The 23,054-nt window shown below is 37.5% G+C and overlaps 2 protein-coding genes across 4 annotated transcripts in view; one reads left to right on the top strand and one right to left on the bottom strand.

Annotated features, from left to right (window-relative positions):
• tnk2a (tyrosine kinase, non-receptor, 2a) overlaps positions 1-16,822 on the top strand; it is a 36,683-nt gene extending 19,861 nt beyond the window's left edge. For all 3 annotated transcript variants that reach the window (XM_055150739.1, XM_055150738.1, XM_055150740.1), the window contains 10 exons: positions 793-987; positions 1,699-1,790; positions 1,902-1,946; positions 2,594-2,826; positions 8,573-8,803; positions 9,957-10,657; positions 11,058-11,190; positions 11,291-11,386; positions 12,882-13,006; positions 14,527-16,822. In XM_055150739.1, coding sequence (XP_055006714.1) covers positions 793-987; positions 1,699-1,790; positions 1,902-1,946; positions 2,594-2,826; positions 8,573-8,803; positions 9,957-10,657; positions 11,058-11,190; positions 11,291-11,386; positions 12,882-13,006; positions 14,527-14,533 — 1,858 coding nt within the window. In that variant the 3' untranslated portion in view covers positions 14,534-16,822. The remainder of the gene's footprint in view (positions 1-792; positions 988-1,698; positions 1,791-1,901; positions 1,947-2,593; positions 2,827-8,572; positions 8,804-9,956; positions 10,658-11,057; positions 11,191-11,290; positions 11,387-12,881; positions 13,007-14,526) is intronic.
• Positions 3,744-5,696, bottom strand: LOC129408063 (C-type lectin domain family 4 member M-like). The gene is made up of 6 exons (XM_055150741.1): positions 5,586-5,696; positions 4,901-4,963; positions 4,756-4,824; positions 4,521-4,663; positions 4,343-4,443; positions 3,744-4,028 (listed from the first exon to the last, which is right to left on the bottom strand). The coding sequence occupies exons 1-6, from the start codon at positions 5,665-5,667 to the stop codon at positions 3,887-3,889; spliced, it is 600 nt and encodes a 199-aa protein (XP_055006716.1). The 5' UTR covers positions 5,668-5,696; the 3' UTR covers positions 3,744-3,886.
• Positions 16,823-23,054: the final 6,232 nt, after the last annotated feature.

Below are 23,054 nucleotides of genomic sequence, written 5' to 3'. Positions count from 1 at the left end.
GGTTTTAACTTTCTATTTTCATGGAATAATGCAGGTTACATGCTGCTTTAATTCTCATTTTAGCTCCTGATACCAAGGTCACCCACTTGAGGCTTATTCACCATAGAAACTAATGCAGGGAGCTTAGTCTGGAACCAAAATGACAACAAAATAAAACAAACTTATTCACTCCACTTGTACAGAATAACTTTCAAGTCTAATACTTCGTTATAGTAGAGGATGTAGTATTAAGATTAGGGGTGTGCAAAAATATCGATATATCATGTAGTTTAATGTGATGATACAGTATCGATATGGCTGCTGTATTGACATATCGCCAAGAGGATTTTTTGGTATATTTTACTAAATTATTTTGTTACAGTGCTACAATTTTGTTGCTTATTTAGAGGAAGGAAACTTGTTTATGTAACACCTTTGACACCTTTGACCTTTGAGGCGTGTTTCATATTCACTTTGCACAAAAAGTGGTTTAAGAAAGACTTTTAATATCACAGCCATGATTTAAACATTTTTATTGAACCGTATTGAATCATTTTGAAATATATCATATTGAATCAAAAGCTCACTGTATCAAGATATGTATCGTATCGGCAACTTCATAATGATACCTAGCCCTAATTAAGATTCAAAGTTAAAGCAGGCATGATCTAGTTCAGGAATATGTTCAGACCTTCAGAATCTTGGAGGTTTTATTGTGTCAGTGAACAAAATTCAAAACTACATATAAAATGAACTTGATTATCTTTATCTGTCATCACATCTTCTCCCTGCCCTGTCCTGTTGATGTTCCAGAGCGGAGCATTACTGGTGGCGTGGTCAGAACCGCCGTACTCTTCATGTGGGGCAGTTTCCTCGTCATGTGGTCACTTCGGTGGCGGGTCTGTCAGCGCAGGACATCAGCCGCCCACTCAAACACTCTTTCATCCACACGGGACACGGAGACACAGACCCACACAGGAGCTGGGGCTTCGCTGACCGCATAGACAGGTCTGTACTGTGGACATGTTACGTTTTCATTCTGCTCATTCATCTGTTTCATTTGGTTCACAATATTGTATTATAAGACTGCAAATGATATTTGGTTGTCCACAATACAGACATTTAATAGTTGGGCCTGGTTGTAAAAAGTATCAGAAATCAAATATTAACTGGTACTAAAACTACTATGAAACCTCGATAGTCATCAAGTATCGATCACATAAAAAGTCACATATACACGACCAAATTGGACCTTTCTTGAACAGTTTTTGAATGATATTTGAACTTTATCAGTACAACTATAAGAAATTGCTATTATTTTCTGTTGGACATTATATTCTTTTGTCTAAAAACAAATGTAAATGTATTAAATTGGGAGTATAATATACAAGTTATCTCATACTATTCATAATTAGTAATAATGATCAGTAGTAACAATGATGATCGTGGTCTATAAGTGACTTTGTTTTACTTATTATCATTGTATATGTTTGAAATACAGTAGTTCAAGTCCTTCAGTCAATTGTACTGTAACTAAATGTTTTCTCTTTCCACCAGAGGGCAGCAGAGCACTGTCAGAATGTTAGTTAAAATGACTAATATTTGACTGAATTTAACAATCTTAAATGTGCAGAGACATTCACACCTGATCATTCACATTTACATCCACTTATGATTAATTAAGATCTAACACTTTGCTTTTATTTCTTTCCTCTATAGTTTGTATTTAGGAAATCCAATGGATCCTCCTGATATTCTTGGATCAACTCCAGCTGAAGCAAGGCCAACCAAACTTCCCAACCGTGCCAAAAGTAAATAAAAATAATAATAAAACATGTCTTTTAGTAGTGTCTTCAAACCCTAATGTTTTATTTTGGACAAATTAAGCAGAAAATAACTCATATCTTGTCTGTTTTTATTAGAACAACCTCCACCTCGGCCTCCTCAGCCTGCCATTCTGCTAAAGAGTAAGTCCTGTATTCACATTACATAGATTTAGATTTTTACTAGACTGTTGAAGGTCTATGTCAACTTGTCACTATGGAAATGGAGTGCTTTGCCTGAAATGTTTCACAGTATGGCATTAGACTTATCTATGTTGCATTTATTCAATTACACGTGTTATTATTTCTCAAAACTTACCTCAAAAAACATGTATTCTTACTGTGAGTAGCGTCACCTCTCCACAGGTTTATCCCTTAACTTCGCCTGGTCCCACCACCTGTTTGTCTCCATGGAGATAGATCGATAACTGCGTAACATTCCCGACAAACAACAACATCTTTATGGAGACAATCAAGTGACTGAGCCTCCTCTAAAGAAGTTATATAGTGCAACTTTATTGGCATTTTTCACAACTTTCAGAGACCAGAGCAGAGCATTGCTGTCACAGTAATGCTAACAACAACTAGCATGCTTACAGTGCACATCCTGATCATCGGACAATAAAACGCTAGATATAGACTGTAAACAGTGGATAATATTTTGACTTATACAATATATCTGTGCTTGGGCAAAGGGAAAGAGGAAATTTGCTCAAATATATCAGGAAAAATCAGCTACAGGCCATTTAACTTTATCATAGTTTTAATTAATTCGTATTTTGTATTTCCAGAGCCATTTTATGACTCCGTGTTGGACGATTACGACGATGAGGAGGACACCAGCGCTTCGTCCGGTCTGAAGAAGCTGGGGGTGTCTTTGGGTCTCAAGCTCCGGCCGTGGGAGGGCGGAGTCCGATCGGCCAAAAGCGAAGTGTCTCTCATCGACTTCACGGACGACAGCTTCAGCTCCACCACCCCCTCCCCCCTCTCCGAGCAGCACCCGAGGGACGACGATACGCTCAAGGTATAATAGATGAGTAAAAGAAATAGTGATGTGTCTATATAACATTTTTGCTAGCGCTTTATTTTAGGGTGCACTTATTAACACCATGGTTAATTGGTCATTAATTTGCATTTATTCAGCCTTTATTAATGCCTTATTTTGCATAAGATAGAGATTTACTAACACTCTCCTATTAATAAACACTTTTTTCTCACAATATTTCAGTGATTAATATTAGGGTAATTGGCTAGTATCTGCAATATTTTCCACTACTTATAAGGAGTCAAATAGAAAGTTGTTGTTTAAAGATTAATATTACGTAAAACTGACTCTTGTGAGCTTTATGCCTTGTTATTATGCTGTTACCTGTTACATGTGTGAATGAAACAAAATAAAACTCCAGATTCTGTATGTTTTTCATAAGGAAACAATATTTTAAGATACAGTAGATCAGAAAATGATTAGCTTTGATGGTTCTCACTTGTTTTCTCCAGTTATCAGAAACATTACATTTTTTCAAACATATTTTCCTATAAATAATGAGCTTCAGCAATAGTATGTGTGTGTTTTAGTCTCATTCATTATTCCGAATTAGAACTACACAAAAGTGCAGTTAAGTTCATCACTGTACTGTCTCTCTCAAATCATCAAAAATCTGAGGAATGTTGCAGGTATCTGTGTCACTTCTTTTCAACAACAGGTCTACAGTAAAACATATATGTCCAAAAAAACTGACATTCTGACAATATTTGATACAGTTATTGTTACTGTATGACTCCTCCCTTAGGGCAGGGCTAAGGGAGATGCCGATGTCAAGAAAATGCATAGACCAATTATTGTTTTTTTTGTTTTGCTTTATTTTGTTTCATTTGTGATGTGTACATTGCAAAATAAGAAATGAACATGCATCCTTACTCTCCACAAACCTGACTCTTATTATTATCTTATCTTCTTCTTATCTTTTGGCTATGAATAATGAACAATCTTGAAAGCTGACAAATGAAAGTTATTTAAATCAAAAGCATTGGGTATATGCAGGCCTTACAGCAAATTGCACAAAAAAATTCAAAAAATTGATTGTTTAAGGGCGTTTCATTTCACATAAACAACTCTGTCTTTTATTACAGGGTATGTCATTTAATTTACTTTCATTAACAAATATTAAGATTTCACCGCAGTCTTCAGCATCATTTGCATCATTTGGTTCCCCTGGCATCCAAGAACTAAAATGAAAAAGACAAAACAAAAAAAAATGAACAGAAACAAAACAGAAAAGGACACTATGCACAGGGCCGACTCTAACTCTTTTGTCGCCCTAGATGAGATTTCTGATGGTGCCTGCCCTGCCTCCACCTGCAGCAATAAATAGTCTAAAATTTGGATTTTTGCCAAGACCATTTGTTGCACTTAATCACGATTTTCAATCTATTAAAACTATAGACTTATTAGTTCATCACCTGTTTATGTTTGCGACATAGAAGCGCCCTGTGTGACTCCCTGGGTGCCTCTGCCCAGATCCAGCCCTGGGTATACAAACCTTAACGTGAGTGAAGATCCATCCACCCATTCCCAAACTCCTTCAGTCTCACGATCACTCAGTCCGATCCATCTGCGCCCTCCATATACTCTAAGAAAATTCTGCCAAAATATCAAAACAAAATGTACCTTTTTTTTTCAAGTAACCAACAGTGTTTACCATAAACTGTAGAACAAACCTGCTCCTCTTCATTGTTGATGGAAATGAGATCTGCACCTTGTTCCTGACAGAAAGATCTACTGTCCTCCCAAGAACGCTCTTTGTCGCAATAGTGATAGAAGCTTCCTTTGAAGTATAACCAGTCATTGTCTAAAATGGTATCTAAAATGCATTACAATATCACACAAGAGTTAACTATATTAAAAAAACAAAACAAAACAAAAAAAAACATCTATGTTGCACAGACTACATACTTAAAGTTTGCAGTTCGGCAACAAGCTCCTTATTTTCTTTATAATTGTTTACATTCGTGGTTTGTAAGTCTGGGGAAGACAACAGCATAGCCTACACTTAATCTCTTTGATCAGTGACTTATACATGATGCTGTTGTAGACTTACGGCTGTACTGTTGGCTCAGCTTGTCTTTTTCTTCACGCAGATTTTTGTAACTTGCTTGGAGAGCTTGGAAAGAAGTGGTACTTGTTATATTATTGTGTTTTTAAACCTGATGGGAAGAAATGTATTATACTCATAATTATGACTTTTAAACTCATAATTATGACTTTCTGTGAGGCTTTTATTTTTTATTTACTTCCATAATAGGGTGAATGGTGATGGTTTTAAACACTAATAACATAACTCATATTACTGCTGAGTTTGTCTTATATTATTACATAAATTACTCACGTAACTCATCAAAAAACATGTTTTTCATTAAGTGTAAGAAATCAACAGGCATATATATTGGCCAAAATTTTCTTAGACTTAGATGTAGACGTTCAAAAACCCTCCATCCTAAACTCATAAACATATAAACATATTTCACTGTGCAATTCAAGTGGAACTAAACACTAAATCAGCTATTTTTTTAAAGAATTTAGTTCCACTTAAAATCAAAACTATTGGAGTCACAGCTTTTTAAAGGCATTATTAGCTCTAATGGCAATGGTGGTAGAGCTAATTTAGTTTAGTTTGTAGCTCCTCTTCTTTTCTAGCATTTTTTTTTAGGACTGTGAAAAAGCATAATTATTAGACCTACACATGCATAAAGATTTAAACATGTATGTAATTCAGTTGTACTCACTTGAATACATTTTCTGTAGCTCATCTCTTTCTTCAGACAGGTTGTGGTGACTCATGTTAAGGACTGTCAAAATTGGCAACATGTACTTTCATTAATTATAAGAAATCAAAATGCATCATCTACATCAGTGTTTCCCAACCAGAGGCACGAGGACCTGCGAGCAAGGTGGAATTGAATGGTATTTGAATGTAAAATATTTGTTGTACTACACTTTTGTAGGATCATTTTGGAATTTGTTTTCTTAAAACAAGAAAATATAATAGTGTAATCCTTCATTTGTCCAGGCCTGGTTCAGTGTATGGACAGTTTCAATGAGATCATATGGACACTGTTTTTGTGATCAAGACGTTTTGGAAATATGTTGAAATGTCTTGACTACAACAAAGTGTCCAGATGACCACGGCTGGAACCATTTAGGAAACATAATAGTTAAAATCACTAGTAACCCGATGTATCATCACTAAAGAAACACCATTAAATGGTAAAGGAGGTACTTAATGTGTGAGACAAACTGTTAGAGGTAATCGAGACAAAAAAGGTTGGGAACCACTGATCTGCATTGTGTAAATTTGTATGTTTCTGTTATTTTATTTTGTAGGAGTCAAAAGTTACAAAAACAGAATCAGACATCAAAATTATCCCCTTTGTACATTTTACTCACTTGAACAGATTTTCTGCTGTTCATTTATCTCTTCAGACAGGTTTATGCAGGCTAGAGTGGACATCCATAAAACTTTAATTATCTTCAGTTACCAAAATCATTTGGAATATTTATGGAAATCTTTGTTGTAACACATAAAAAGTGCTCACATTGACCGAGACGTAGGGCGACATTGAGAGAAGCTTGTAGGATGCACAAGACTCCGAAGCCGAGTATGACCAGTTTCATCACTCTTCCTCCTGTTGAAGAAACTCAGCTTTGTAAATCTAATGTTAAAGGTCAGATCTGTGGAGAGGCGACCTCGCTCACAGTCAGAATACCTGTTTCTTATTTTTGAGCAATAAAACCACCTGTCATTGAATAAATGTAAGATAGAGCTGTTTAATGTCATACTGTGGAACATTCCAGTCAAAGCAATGACAGATCCTTAGAAACATGCAGGTAACAGACCCCCAGCGAAAGGTTACATAGTGCACCTTTAAGGGACCATATGTAAGATTTTAATTAAAATATGTTTATTTTATAATTCCAAATGAGCTTAAACGGGCCAGTCAGAGTCAACCAAAGGGCCGTATGTGACCCGGGAGCTGTACAATGCCCAGGTCTGGTCTAAGCTGTCACATGATGAACAGTCATAAACTTATAGTGAGAAAGACTTTTCTGCAGGTTTAGGTACTGGCAAAGCATGTTCAGCTGTGATTATAGTGCTTGTTTTAAAAACTTTCCGTTTGCACGCTAAATACAGTTCCTTTAATAAAACGAGCTGATTTGACTCTGACCTGTGTCTGCAGCATCTATGTTCCCCTTGATCCAGTCTCCATCCTCCTCCTCTTGATCATTGGTTTCGATGGATCCTCTGGTTCGTCTGATTGTGGGTCTAAATGATCTTTTGTCCTTTTGGACACACTCCAGTGTGTTTTCGTAGACGTCCATCATTTGATCTGCAGCTTCACACATAACTTCCTCGTTTTAAGGACTTTTATTTTTATTTTTTTGGTCGTGCAGTTTTCAAAAAGGGAACCTCCAATTCTTTGAAGTGTTTAGGAAGTGGGATCACACAGTTGCAGTTTATAATGAAAATATTGCACATCAACGTTATGTTTATTTTTTGTTTTCATAAAACTTTTAGTTTTTTAGTGCACATTTATACACATTACCATATTAAAATCCATTCAGTTTTAATAATGTTTACTTCTATACATTATAGACCACAGAAAACAGATAACCTATAGTAGTTGTAACTTCCCCTTTAACATTTACGTGGGCTTTGGGGGCTAAAGGGGAAGTGACTGTGAAAAAGCAGGTGTAGCAATTTAACAACCTTATTTTTATCTTTATTTTTACCACTTTACAACATCTTGCGATTTGGTGACCGTTCTGTTTTTCTGTGTTCTGTGTTTATGTTGTTGAAGTATTGAGCTTTCCTGAGCAGTTTAAGTATAAGACCTCATGCTAACATAAAGAAAATAGTATTATTTTGTTTGTGAAATGTATTTCTATTCTAAATTTCTATTACTAAAAATTTCACATTTTTTATCTGTCAGTAATGAGTATCGAGCACTGAGTGAATTCCTTAGTATTGAAATCGAGTTTAAAGGTGCACTGTGTAACTTCTTGGTTGGGGTCCATCACCTGCTTGTTTCTATGGATTTGTCGTTGCTCTGCCTGAAATGTTCCACATTATTACAGTATGACGTTAAGCAGCTCTGCCTTACATTTATCCAATTACAGGTGTTTTTATTGCTCCAAAATACCTAGAAAAACAGACATTCTGACTCTCCACAGATCTGACCTGTAACGTGGTCTGATGTGGTCTCCATGGTTTAATTCCATAATGTGAAACTTAACATCTCCATGAAGAAAGGCGTTTGACAGACCCAAGTTACACAGTGCACCTTTAAGTACAGGTGCACATGTGTCAAGGTATATTTTTGAGCAATAAAGTAAAAGCTTAGGAGACATATGTAATAGTTTAGTGTGGAACTTTCTAAGCAAGACATTACATCTCCATGGAGACAAGCACATGACACTCCTATCAGAAAAAGTGACATAGTCCACCTTTAAAGTGAGCACCGGTCTTTTCTGTCATGGAGGAGGATTATCTAATGACTAATATAGCCTTGGTTAAGTAATTGTGATACCAGAAATGGATTACATTAAACACATATTGACCTCAAACATGCGTGGATGTCATGTAAAACCATTTCAGACGTATTTTTGAAGAGGGAACAATGCTACAATAACATGGTAGAAAGCTCCAAAATGTTTCCTTGTCATTATTAGAAATTGAAAAGTAATAAATAATTCTCTGTTCTTTTTCCTGTAGGACACTCCTTCCATCTTGGACTGGCCTCTGCCCCAGCCGGCCTACGATGAGGTGGCTGTAGAGGCCGAGGACCAGTCTGAGGACCAGGAAGTGAGGTCCATCAACAAGAGCCAGACTGAAGACCCCTCAGTGGGGACGGGGGCTGGAGCTGGAGCTGGAGGAGTGGAAATGAAACCAACATCAAGAAATGAAACCCAATCTGCAGATCTATTCCAGGAATTACAGAGAGAGGTGAGGACATGGAGACTTTTAATTCATTACAACACAAAATAAGGATTAAGACATAGTAATTTCACAGTTTAGACTTAGTTTAGTCATTGCAGTTCTTTGGTAGTATGCACTTTTAATTAGTTTGTGTACGAATTGTGCTATATACAAATTAACTTGCCTTGCCTTGCCTTGGTAAACAAATTCAGTAGTTAAGTTGGGGAGATTAGTTCCTTTCTCATATTTCAAAATGCCACTTAGTTTATGAAATCTGTAGGAGTCAACAGAGCTCAGTTTGTCCACGATGGAAACCTGAAGAAACTTGTAATTAATAGGTGTTTTGACTAATTGAATATTCAAATAATTGGTAGTAATTATGGTTGGGACAAGATCTCATGCCACAAGATCAAAAACACCTACTTAAAATGATCTTGTGAGATTTTTTTCCTCATGTTTTTATGTTTGGACTGAAAAAAATACTGAGAGTGCTGGCGAGTTACATTTTTTGAGAATGTGTTGTCACAAAAAGCAGAACTACATTGACAGAAGAAATATTAAATAAAGTAAATCAAAAATGGTGAGTCTAAAATTGCGAACTGAATTGCACAGTGCATTTATTCTATAGATCAAAATCTTGTTTTGTCTTGTTCTGGTAGATCTAATCTCATGTATCATCTTGTCTTGTGGAAATTGTATTTTGTCCAAATAGTAAAATTGGATAGAAGACAAAAAAAAAAATACAATATCTACAAAATTTTGGTCAATTAAACATAGAGAAAAATCCCGCACACCGTCTTACTTGCAAATTATAAGATTTATTAGGACAGACCGTGCAACATTTCGGCACTAGGCCTTCATCAGGCAAACGGGGGAAGGCTTAGTGCCGAAACACAGTTTGCACGGTTTGTCCTAATAAATCTCACAATTTGCAAGTAAGATGGTGTGCAGGATTTTTCTCTATGTTATTAGGATGCTCCCTCTCCTCCAACGCACCCGTCTCAAGTAACTGATGTGCGAAGTTCTCATTCTTTTAGGTCAATTAAATATAAAATTAGACAAATGTTTCTTCAGATATGTAAGTCGATAGTTTGTCTTAATGATGAGAAAGATAGAAACAGGTTTTATAGTTCTTTCCTTTCTGTATTTTGACTCAATATTCTCAATCTCTCTCTGTCAGGTGATGGTGAAGCTGCAGGTTCCCATGACGACGCAGGTTCCCATGACGACGGGCCGTTCCCTCCCCTCCTCCCCCCTCCCTCTGTTACCCCTGACCCCCCTCACCCCTCACAGACAGATCTACCTCCCGTCCACCTCCCCGTCCTCCAGCTCCTCCTTCACCGCCTGTTTAGAAGAACTACAACAACAGCAGCAGCAACAACACCAAAAACAACCTCCACAGCGCCCCCTGCTGCCGCCCCGAAGCCCTGCCCCTCCTCTGCGCCACTCCAAATACAGCCCCTCCCAAAAATCCAGCCAATCACAGGCGCGCTCCAGCTCTATCTCCCTGGGCAACGAGGAAGACACGCCTCCGCAGATTCCGCCTCGGGACCACACGGCGTTTTCGCAACCGGCCTCGCGCTCCTCCTCTCCGCTGCCGTTGGTTCCCATAGCGATACCTCCCCCGCCCCAGTCCGTATCTCCGCGTAGGACGGCAGGACTACTGGGACCGCTCGTATCCACGAACTCCCCTCCCTCGTCCGCTTCTCCTCAAGGAAGCTCGTCCCAAAATTCGAAAATGGCCACTCCTATGTCCACGTACTCGTCCACGTCACTGCTGGATCCGCTCGTGTGTCGGGATGGGCGGGGCTTCTCTTTGATTGACAGTTCGCAAACCACGCCCCCAGCTCCTTTGCCAGAGCGTCCAGCATTTCTGGAAAGGTAAAAAGAGCGAAAATATATAATACAATAATAATAATTGGTAGTAATAAGGGTTGGGACAAGATCTCGTACCACAAGATCTCGCAAGTCAAAAACACATTAAAAATGACCTTGTGAGATTTTTTCCTCATGTTTTTATGTTTGGACTGCAAAAATAAAGTGCTACCGAGTTACATTTTTTGAGAATGTGTAGTCCCAAAAAGCAGAGCTACAGTGACAGCAGAAATATTAACTAAAGTAAATCAAAAAAGGTGAGTCTAAAATTGGGAACTGAATTGCGCAGTGTATTTATTAAAGCCTAAATAATGTCAAAATCTCGTCTTGTCTCGTTCTCGTAGATCCAGTCTCGTGTCTGGTCTCGTAAATGCTCCTTAAACTGTACCTGTTTTTGTTTTTATAGATATGGAGCAGCTAACATGGCCGCAGTCAAACCTATAGTCCAGCAGCCTCCTCCTAAACCAAACTCCTCCTACAACAACAACAACGGAAGAACTACAAATCCGAGCATGCTTCCTGAGCAGAGCATCGCAAAGGTGACTGAAGTGATTCTTCTTTTTCAGCTCTTGAATCAATGTTCTGACTGTAAATGTAATTTCTTTCGTTTCGTTTGAGTAAATGTTTATTGTTGTGTAGGTTCATGGAGAGGTTCACGGTGTCACACTAGAGGAGTGCCGAGCTGCTCTTATCACTCACAACTGGAGCATCCCTCAGGCCATAAACCATCTGAAGGTGAGAATAAGAATAGTATGTTTCTCCTGTATTCTGTTTACTTGCACACTCAAGGTTGTTTTACATTGTTTGCATTTATTCATACACTCCCAAGTCGGGCTGGGTGGTGTTAAGATAAAAAAAACAAATTGTGATCTCATCCCGGTGAAAAAAAAAAGCTATTTTGGTGATATTGTCAAATTGTGATTCAGTTTTAGAGATAGATCTGCTGCCTACACACAAAGCTTTATATTACCACTTTACTATAAAGAGATGACTGCACACAACATGACTTACACAGATCTCTTATAGGTTTGTGGTAAAAAAGAGTGGGAATTTGTAGTAAATTTACATTATATAATTGGGGAAAATAATCAAAATCAACCCAAAAATATCAGCAGACCTCATCAGCCGATACATTTAACCAATCACAAAGAAGTGTGAACTTTCAGAAAAGGCGTATGAGTTTATTTGCTTCATTGTGGCAATATACAAGGGTACATGGATCTGACTTGAAAAGAAACATATATTGAGTTTTTGGCGTATCAGCTCTCCTACTCCCAATATTTGGTGATGCCAAGCTTCTTTGGTCACCACTGCTCCTGTGAGTGACAAGACATGGCTGTAAATACAAATGTTGGTAGATCGAGACTTGCACATCCAACAAAAAGTGCGACTGCATGCAGGGTCCAAAGACAAAAAATTGCTCAGTAAAAGGAAGAGATCCGGACTGCAGTTCTTCCTAAATTTTGATTTCAATAATACCAAAATGTGATGTTTGTTAAGACACCTGTTATAGGCCCAGGTCCAGTCACCTGACCGACCATGTGACCCAATAAAAGAAAAAGTTTTTGATTATTGTTGAATGGAATCTTTAGTACAAAACAGGTGTTCACTCTGTTTTAAAGTGGTGTATTGGTTTACCACAGCTAGTATTTACACTATTTACAGACAATAATATTTGCATTAGCACTGTAGGCATGGAAGTTTCATTGTAAGCACACATACAGCGACAGGCTAGAGTGATTATGTCAACAGTTTGAGTCACAAAATGGTCTTAGGTCAAAATCTTCATTGAGACCATCTGGTCCGAAACGTCACATTGTGGTGTTATTGGAATAAAAATGTGGGAGCTTCAAAGAACTGCAGTGCAGATCTCTTTTCTTTTTTTGTAAATATGCATGCGCCTAAACCTCCACCAATGTCTCACTCATAGACCACATCCATATAAGTCAAGGTCTGGACGGTGAATCGTCTTGCCCAAGGACACACATTATGTACTGGCGTCATAACTGCTTTGTCGTATTGTATTTCATTTTTGATATCACCACAAACTTAGGAAACTTCTAACCACTAGTGCAGATATTTATGGAGATGACTTGGTGGTCTTATATTACTATTTATGCCCTATCTCAAATCTAGTACATTCTCCTCTTAATATTATATCCATATGTCAGGATTTAATACACGCTTTTCTTTGGCAGTATGTAAAGTTGTTACTCTTTGTGTCCTGTAGGTGGAGCAGTTGTTCCGTCTTGGTCTCAGGTCCAGAGGAGACTGTGAGGAGCTGCTGCAGAGCTGTCAGTGGAACCTGGAGCGGGCCAGTACTCTCATGCTCCACACATACGGACCCCACAACAAGTAACTTCAGTTTTTATATATATGTACTATAACATTTGAGTATTCTGAATTTACATTAAACTCTAATACAAATGTTAGTTGCAATATGAACATCCTCCTTCACAATCTTATAAAAGAAAGAGCATAAAACATTATCTATACTAAAGCAACAATAGACTAACAGAGTAAATATTATGGTAATATGTGATTTGTTGTGTTGAACTTTAAAGTAGTACTATGTCATTTTTATGAGGTCAAAATTTATTTATAGAGTACATTTAAATGCAAAATTGCTAGGAATAAAAATCAGCCAGCAATAATAAAATACAATAAATAGAACAGTATATAAAAGAATAACAAGAAAAAGAAGGAGGAGAGTCACTGTCCTTGCTGGGAATGTTCTACAGTGTGGCATTAAACTTATCTGTTTCCCATGTGGACGAGCAGGCGACACAACCAGGCCAAGTTATGAGTCATATCTCTGAAGAGGCATCCCCGCTCACACCCATATGTTTTTCAGGTGTTTTCAAGCAATAAAAAAAAAAAAACATAAGTAAGTTTATTGTCATATACTGTGAAACATTCCAGGCAAAGCAATAAAACACAATAACATCTCTTCACACCAGAAAAGTTACACAATGCAGATTTAAATTAATAAGTCAAAGAGAAGGAGTGAGGAGTATATATTGTTACAGGCTAATTTACATACTGTATTTTTCAAACTATAAGTCACTCTGCAGTATAAGTCGCACCAGCCAAAAAATACGTAATGAAGAAGAAAAAACATACAAGTCGCACCGGACTATAAGTCGCACTTTTTGGAAGAACTGTATTATATTTATATTCATATATTAATATACATTTATATAAAATCATAGACCAGGAACCAACATTTCATCTTGAAAGGCAAGTTATAGTAATAACAATAGAACAGAGAACAACAGACTGTTAATGTTACATATGAAACAGTTCTTCAGATAAATATAACATAAACAACAGAACAAGTTTACCAAACTCTCCATCTCACTCCAAATCACTAAATCCATTGAATTCTTCATCCTCGGTGTCACTTCTGAGCAACTCCACAACATCCAGAGATAAACTGAGTGCCGCTTCCTCTTCTGCGTAGCTGTCGTCAGACTCAGCATCAGCTCCAGTTAGAATTTTTCCGGTCTTTCTGAATCCTGACAGGATGGTTTCGGTGTCACTGAAGTCACTTAAATTTTGAATTTTCAGTGATACAGAAGTAATGGTGTGATCGACTGACATGATACAGACATGACAACAAGTCTTTCTGCTGGAGACATGCGCAGTAGAGCCAAGTGACAGTACAGGAGTAAAAGGAGCAGCAGATACGGACACACAAGCACAGAGCCTCTCGCAGCTTCAGTGTGAAAATTTTAATATATAAGTCGCACCAGAGTATAAGTCACAGAACCACCCAAAAACCATGAAAAAAGTGCAACTTATAGTCCGTAAAGTTCGGTACTTGCAGTGTTTTACTAAATAAAATGGTTAAATGTTATGTTTTTTGTCTGCAGGCCATGAGATGAAGACAAACAAAGACAGACTGAATTTTAGTTTACTGATCATTTCTTAAAGAAGACTGAACCCTGGATGGACTCTGCTGTGAAACTGGGACCCCAGACTTGACCCGTACTTACCCAATGGAACAAACTTACCCTATTTATTTACAATGTACATGTTTGTTGCTGCTGGTAGCTCCTGCTGTTTCTAAAGTGAGTATTACTTGAGCTTTGATAATGCAATCATATCCAGGCATGTGTCTATACAAACATTTGCCATTGCTTTTAGTGGAGCAACGTTTTATCAGGGACATTTCACATAGTGATGAAGTATGTGGCTAAACTAGGCTTTTGTGACAATGTACCTGCAATACAAAGTTGTTCTGTATAAAATTATGGTTATGGAAGTTCATATTTTTGGGGGAAATCTGAAATATGTTAAAAGACTGCTGGACAGGTCTAGTTCTGTTGAGATGTTTATATCATGTCTTAAGAAAGCTTATTGAAATGCCATATGTATATCATGTTATTTAATATGCCAAAACAACGTGCAATAAATAATTCCCTTGTTATACTTATGGAGTGTAAGTTGACAAAATTTAAAATGTAAACTTAATTGAGAAACATGTGAAGTGCATTCTTCTATTTTTATTAGTGTATTTGTTTTTCAGATAATACATTTCCTCATAATAGAGAAAACAGAATACAGTGTGACTGGGAAGGGAAAGACTCAAAACTTTCCTGTACTTAATTAGTCCTTAAAGGTGCATCTTTTCTGGTGGAGGGTACCTGCTGGTCTTCATGTAGCTGTTATTGCTTTAGAGGATTGTTTCCCAAAAACTAGGCCACAAGAGAATTTTTTTTGGGTCGCCTTGTCACGATCTAGCCAGGCTAGCGCCACCTAGTGCCTCCGCTCCATTTCATTTCTCTCCAGCGACTAGGTCAGGAATCAGAATACACTAGACGGTTGGCAAAAACCCCCGAAGTGCGAGTCCGGGCACCAGCCACTCAGTGAAGAGACATATATTCTGTGTTGGCAACGATTCTCGAGATCGAGGATTTAAAGCCGGAACAAAGAGAATGTTTGGTGAATATTATCAAGGGGAAAGACGTTATTACCCTTCTTCCTGCGGGATTAGGGAAAAGCTTAATATACCAGTTCACCCTGTTAGTGGCGCATTACATACGTCACAACCAAATAGCAGCGACTGGTTAAATAAAAAAAAGTACCCGCTTACTGTCGAGCAAATGAATCGTAAAGCTGCGAGGTCAGACGGTTTCCACGAAGTGAACGATCTGCATGTAGGTCGGCAATATACAGTTCTGACACATGTTGAACTGTTAAGACCTGTTTTGTATAATTTCTAATCTTTTTAATTATTTTAATGACTATTTTGTTCCAATATTGCTGGTTCAATTGAATGTTGAAAAGAAAAAGAAATGGGCTACATTTAAAGTCCAAATAGGCGACTTATGGATCCTTTAAGTTTAAAACTTGAATAATACTAATTGTTCAGAGAGACACAATCACTCAGTCAACAATAAAATATCATCAATAATGTTCAATAATGTTCAAATCCACCTTTATTTTGTGATTTATGAATAATGTCTATTGACTTGGGTTGTGAAGGTTTGTGACTTTTAAAATATGGGTCCCCAGAAGAAAGTTTTGGAAATACTGCATTAGAGATCAAACCTAATTATTATACTTTTATAAATACAATAAATGCTACATAGATGTGTTTAATGTCATGCCATGGAAGATTCCAGGCAAAGCAAGAACATCTCCATGGAGACAAGCAGGTGACGGACCCTTATAAATGCTGTTTTCAGTCTCTGCAGATACTTAAAGCTGTAGTATCGAATTGGTATTGTAACTCAGTTCTGCACACTTAAAGATAAATACAGCTTTGTGGGTTTTTTTTTCAATAACTTAAAATTACTGTGACTATGTATGCAATATAAATTAGCCTAAAATTTCACGTTTTGATTTTCAGCCCTACATGACTGAAATATATTGCCCTATAGTTACACCACGTGCTTCACTTTAACAAAGAAAACTGGATAATCATATTTACTGTAATGTCTGCTATGCATCTGAGTGAACCTGGGTCTATAAAGGACTTGTACTTGTACTTGAAACGCAAAGGTATTTTTATGTTGTATGTATTAAGACTTGACAATAATGATGTAATATGGTGAGGCTTAGGTATTTTATATTCACACTGTACTGGCCACATTTTGTATTATTATTTTTTACTTTCCTTTTATGGATTTTATGTATGCTACTGAGCTGTTCTATGGTATGTTAAATCAATGGCAAAATTAAAATGTAACTTGCTACACTTGGTATTTCTTTAGTAAGTACATTTTTTATGTATATAGCACTTTTCACAGACATTTGTCACAAAGACGCTTTACAGATCATTATTCATTCACTCCATACCCAGTGGTGGTAAACTACTGTTGTAGACACAGCTGCACTGGGGCAGACTGACTGAAGCGAGGCTGCCAGTCATCATCATTGGTCCCTCCGACCGCCACCATCACTCACTCACACACAACTTTCATACTTGGCAATGTGGGTGAAGTGTCTTGCCTAAGGACACAACGACATTTATTGTGACTGGCGCCCCCCTGTGGCACCTGATTTTCCCAGTGTCTCCCATCCAAGTTCTACCCAGGCCCGGCCCTGCTGAGCTTCTGAGATTTAACGGGATCAAGCTTTTAACAAACCAGTATGGCCACTTACTTTAAAGTAAATTAGGTCTAGTTTGACTTATTGTTATGATAATTTTATATGTAATTCATATATTTGTTTATGTTTGTCAGGTCTTGTAGCAGAACAATACCTACTTCTAATTTCAGTATTATATAAAAAATCATTTTAAATAGGCTAGTCTAGTGTAGTACAATTACTACAGGGTAACCGCAGGGTCTTAGAAGTCTTAAGAAGGTCTTAAATTTTAAACAATACTTTGGTTTCTGGCGCCAGCGGTAATGAGTAAACAATCAGTAGAGTGGAGGAAGACGCTGGATGGATCATGGGGGAGTGTAGATTTAATCCACAGTGGCTCTTAGATTCTAGACAAAGTACCGGTAGTTGATTGAACATTATTAAAACTGGATTTGGTGTTTTTCACCCGCATAATGGGTGCGATGTTGGTCTTAATTTTCATTTAAGTGGTCTTAAAAAGGTCTTTAAAAAGTCTTAAATTTGGGGTAGTCAAACCTGGGGATACCCCTGTACTACAAAAACTGGCAGTCGCAAAAATAAAAAAAAGTATGAAGAAAAAGTGAAAATAAAAATATAGTAATGCAAAATATATCTAGGTTATATACAAGACGAGGGTATTTAAAGGTTGGCTATGTAACTTTTTCTAGCTTGTCTCCATGGAGATTTTATTTGCTTAGATTTCTTTGAGGACAAACAGATGACTTCACTAGGCCAAGTTATAGGTCAGATCTGTGGAGAGGCAACCTGCTCACTACTGTATCAGCAATAAAAACATCAGCAACTGAACAGATGCGACTTTAATGCCATTGTGTGGAACATTCCAGATAAAGCATCTCCCTGGCGACAAGCAGGTGGCCGACCCCTCACCCGAAAAGTTACATAGGGCGCCGTTAACAGTAACTAATGCTAGGTTGCAGTTGTAATTTTCCCTCAACTAAAGAATCTGAGGACAGTACATTTTAGCTTTTGTGTGTAACTTTGTGTAATTGTCAGAGTAGATCAAACCGCCATTCGCCGACGCCTCCAGATGACATCACACCCCACCCCGGTTTGGGACGGGGGTCTTTTTGTGGCGCGTTTGGCCCCGGTTCAGCCCTGTCCTCGAGTGAATCTGGGAAAAGACGGAGCGCCGCAGATCAAAGACACGTTTTCTTTCTTTTTCTGTCCTTTGTGTGAGTGTCAGAGCATCACAGAGGGGCCACAGAGGTGCACACTGTTCAGCTGCTGTGAGGACAGAGAGCGAGGAAGGGAGGAAGGAGGGGTACACGAGGGGATAGGTGCTGAGAGGTAGGAGGAGTAGGAGTAGTAGTTGTTCTAGTAGCTACTTGCAATAAGAAGTAATAGGAGTGGTAGTAGTAGGTACTTTCTAGGTACATTACTTGAAATGCTGGTGGTAGTAGTAAAAAAAACTAGTACCTGTAATAGATGGAGTAGTAACAGTATTTGCTGTGTAAGCAGTAGCAATAGGAGACAGTAGCAGGCAGTGACAGTAGCAGTAATATTAGCAGCAGTAGTAGTGGTACTGGTAGTGGTAGTAGTAGTAGTAGTAGTAGTAGTAGTAGTAGTAGTAGTAGTAGTAGTAGTAGTAGTAGTAGTAGTAGTAGTAGTAGTGGTAGTAGTAGTAGTAGTAGTAGTAGTAGTGGTAGTAGTAGTAGTAGTAGTAGTAGTAGTAGTAGTAGTAGTAGTAGTAGTAGTAGTGGTAGTAGTAGTAGTGGTAGTGGTAGTAGTAGTAGTAGTAGTAGTAGTAGTAGTAGTAGGTAGTAGTAGTAGTAGTAGTAGTAGTAGTAGTAGTAGTAGTAGTAGTAGTAGTAGTAGTAGTAGTGTAGTAGTAGTAGTAGTAGTAGTAGTAGTAGTGGTAGTGGTAGTAGTGGTAGTAGTAGTAGTAGTAGTAGTAGTAGTAGTAGTAGTAGTAGTAGTAGTGGTAGTGGTAGTAGTGGTAGTAGTGTAGTAGTAGTAGTGGTAGTAGTAGTAGTAGTAGTAGTAGTAGTAGTAGTTAGTAGTGTAGTAGTAGTGTAGTGGTAGTAGTGGTAGTAAGTAGTAGTAGTAGTAGTAGTAGTAGTAGTAGTAGTAGTAGTAGTAGTAGTAGTAGTAGTAGTAGTGTAGTAGTGGTAGTGGTAGTAGTGGTAGTAGTAGTAGTAGTAGTAGTGGTAGTAGTAGTAGTAGTAGTGGTAGTGGTAGTAGTAGTAGTAGTAGTAGTAGTAGTAGTAGTAGTAGTAGTGGTAGTAGTAGTAGTGGTAGTAGTAGTAGTAGTAGTAGTAGTAGTAGTGGTAGTAGTAGTAGTAGTGGTAGTAGTAGTAGTAGTAGTGTAGTAGGTAGTTAGTGTAGTAGTAGTAGTAGTAAGTAGTAGTGGTAGTAGTGGTAGTAGTAGGTAGTAGTAGTAGTAGTAGTGGTAGTAGTAGTGGTAGTGGTAGTAGTAGTAGTAGTAGTAGTGTAGTAGTAGTAGTAGTAGTAGTAGTAGTGGTAGTGGTAGTAGTAGTAGTAGTAGTAGTGGTAGTAGTAGTAGTGGTAGTGTTGGTAGTGGTAGTAGTATTTATTTAATTTATTTATTTATTGAGACAAGAACAGTGCACAATCTACATTAATCTTAACAAGAGAGATGTAGTAGTAGTAGTAGTAGTAGTAGTAGTAGTAGTAGTAGTAGTAGTAGTAGTAGTAGTAGTAGTAGTATAGTAGTAGTAGTAGTAGTAGTAGTAGTAGTAGCAGTTGAAGTACCTATTTTGTCAAATAAGATTTAGTAGCATAGCAATTATAAAACTAAAGAATTAAACCTGGACTGGACCAGACCAAGTCTACATCATGACCAAGGGCACATTGTTGGCTCCTAGTTTGGGCCCAGTTTAGTCCAGATGTAAACTTCCTTTCATTTTCTTCTAGTCCTGGTCTAGTCCATGATTAGTTCAGAATTTATGTAGTAGCATGTAGTAGTAGTAGATTATAATTAGAAGTGGCAGAGGGAGAAATGTAGTAATAGCAGTAGTAGCAGCTGCAGTAAATCTAGTACAGTACAGTAGTATTATATAGTATAGTATATAGTAGTGACAGACTGAACAGCAGGGGGCACTGTTTCAAACAGCTCTCAGTCTTTGAACCAACGGGGGCTCTACATTTGTCTTGACATCTTTGTTACAGGAGCTGAGACCAAAGTCAAGACCACAACTAGAAAAGTAAACACTACACAAATATTTGTATATTTGTAGTACTAGTAGTTATGTCCATACCTCTAAATGAATACATGACATGGAGTAGTTAGCAGTAGTAGTCATTTCTTTGAATCTTTTAGTAGTTGTATTTGTATTAGCCGCAAAAGTGGGCAAATGGTAGTAGTAGTAGTAGTAGTAGTAGTAGTAGTAGTAGTAGTAGTAGTAGTAGTAGTAGTAGTAGTAGTAGTAGTAGTAGTAGTAGCAGCAGTAGTGTCTGAATACCTGGTCACTGCTCAATGTCTCCCTCTAATGGACAATGTATAGATTGCATTTATCTGCTACTACGAAAACCAATTTTAGCAAAATCAAGTTAAAAATTGACTTCTTCAGCAAAAGTGCCGTAGAAAATATAAAAATAATAGGCCTAGTAGTAGTAATAGTAGAAGTAGTAGTAGCAGTAGTAGTAGTTTTAGTAATAGTAGTAATAGTAGTAGTGTTTGAATATCATTAAGCTTAATATCTCCTTCCAATGGGCAAATTTTAGTAGTAATAGTAGTAGTAGTAGTAGAAGTAGCAAAGTTGTAGTGTGTTGTAATTGACACATATATAACTTTCAAAGCTGGAGGCTCATAGTAATAGCAGTACTAGCAGTATTAGTAGCAGTATTAATAGCAGTAGTAGTGGCAGCAGCAGCAGTAGTAGTTTTAGTAGTAGTATTAATAGTAGCAGAAGCAAAGTTGTAGCAATTGACACACATAACTTTCAAAGCTGAGGGCTCGTAGGAGTAGTATTAGTTGCGGTAGCAGCATTAGTAGTATCAGCAGTGCTAGTAACAGTAAAAGCAGTAGTGCGGTAGTAGTAGTAGTAATAGTTTTAGTAATACAAGTAGCAATGTTGTAGTGCTTGACACACACATAACTTTCAAAGCTGAGGGCGTGTAGTAGTAGTATTAGTAGTATTAGCTGCAGCATTAGTAGTATAGTAGTACCAGCAGAACTAGCTGTAACAGTAAAAGTAGTAGTGCAGTAGTAGTAGTAGTAGTAGTAGTAGAAGTAGCAAAATAGCAGTAATTGACAGACACATAAGTTTGAAAGCTGAGGGCTCGTACTATAGACATGCCTGTTTTCATTTCTTCCATTCTTCTGTTCCAGCGTCGTCTAAACTGTAAGTCTTGGTTGAATTGAGACTCCTTCAGTTTCTATGACGTCTCTGTCCCTCAGCAGCCATTACCTGGAGCGTGACCGGGTTTAGAATGCACAGGTCCAATATTTTTCCAACATCTGGATTTTAAAGAGGCCAGAAGGGAATCGCTTTGGAGCTCCAGGTCGGTCACGTCCACATTAATCTAAAAAAGACTCAAGAAATCGGGTCTACGAGGGCCCAGGGACACACCCACTCAACTGCAGAGACAGGGCTCAGCTTCTCCCACATGATAGAGGTACATACACGTGATGGAATAGTTACTGAAAATGAAGTAAAGCGGAGTCGTCGTCCAAGTCGTTGCTCAAGTTTGGCAAAAAAAAAAAAGACAGAAAACAAATGGGCCTTATGTTTTTGTATTGGTGTAATTAGATGGAGTATAATGTAGAAATAATAAGATTGTACTTAAAACTGAAATACCCAACGTTTTCTAGCCAAATATGTCTTACATGTGAATTTTTCTTTTCTTTTCTTTTTTTTTTTTTTTTCTATTTTGCATTTCCATTGTTTTTGTTGTTGTTGTTTTCTTTTTCAAATTTTCAGGTTTTGAAAATGGAGGAGTGGTAGTAGTAGTAGTAGTAGTAGTAGGAGTATGACGAGTAGTAGTAGTAGTAGTAGTAGTAGGAGGAGGAGGAGGAGTAGAAGTAGTAGGAGTAGGGGTAGTAGTAGAAGGAGTAGGAGTAGTAGTAGTAGGAGGAGAAGGAGGAGCAATAGTAGTAGTAGTAGTAGTAGTAGTAGTAGTAGTAGTAGTAGTAGTAGTAGTAGTAGTAGGAGTAGGAGTAGTAGTAATAGAAGTAGTAGGAGTAGTAGTAGTAGTAGTAGTAGAAGTAGTAGGAGTAGGAGTAGTAGTAGTAGTAGTAGTAGGAGTAGGAGTAGTAGGAGGAGAGGAGGAGCAATAGTAGTAGTAGTAGTCGTAGTAATTAGTAATAATAGTAGAAGTAGTAGTAGGAGTAGAAGTACTAGGAGTAGTAGTAGTAGTAGTAGTAGGACGAGCAATAGTTGTAGTAGTAGTAGTAGTAGTAGTAGTAGGAGTAGTAGTAGTAGTAGTAGGAGGAGTAGTAGTAGCAGTAGGAGTAGCTACTTGCTATAAGAAGATAAATATACAATTACTAAATATTAACTAAACTAAATATACAGTTATAGCCAAATAATTGTACTCAAGTAACAAATTACTTATGTATTTTACCTTATAATATTATCAGTGAGTTAAACTAAAACAACTAGACTTGCTTAAGTACTACTACTACTACTACTACTACTACTACTAGTAATATCTTATTCCTGGATGTCTAAAATTTTAAAAATTTGATGTGGTAGATTCAGGAACAGTGCTCGTGTTTACAGAAAGTACAAAATAAACATCTGAATGAACTATAGACAGAAGAAGTTTCAATCTGTGTTAGGAAGACATTTTGAGGACATGTGTATCTATAACTTTTTAAAATATTGTTCCCAAGCTAAACAAT

This window comes from Boleophthalmus pectinirostris, unplaced genomic scaffold (assembly GCF_026225935.1).
Source record: "Boleophthalmus pectinirostris isolate CB_2022bp ecotype Guang Dong unplaced genomic scaffold, ASM2622593v1 HiC_scaffold_15, whole genome shotgun sequence".
Taxonomy (NCBI): domain Eukaryota; kingdom Metazoa; phylum Chordata; class Actinopteri; order Gobiiformes; family Gobiidae; genus Boleophthalmus; species Boleophthalmus pectinirostris.
The sequence above is the reverse complement of the archived record's forward strand: the minus strand, read 5'-3'. Positions and strand labels throughout refer to the sequence as shown.

Bases quoted from the DNA above. Each gene is read 5' to 3' on its own strand.
- LOC129408063 (XM_055150741.1), bottom strand. From the start codon at position 5,667: ATGTTGCCAATTTTGACAGTCCTTAACATGAGTCACCACAACCTGTCT. The intron at 4,444-4,520 runs GTTTGTTCTACA...ATATTTTGGCAG, and splicing joins TCAACAATGAAGAGGAGCAG to AATTTTCTTAGAGTATATGG. The intron at 4,029-4,342 runs GTTTGTATACCC...TTTTCATTTTAG, and splicing joins GGATCTTCACTCACGTTAAG to TTCTTGGATGCCAGGGGAAC.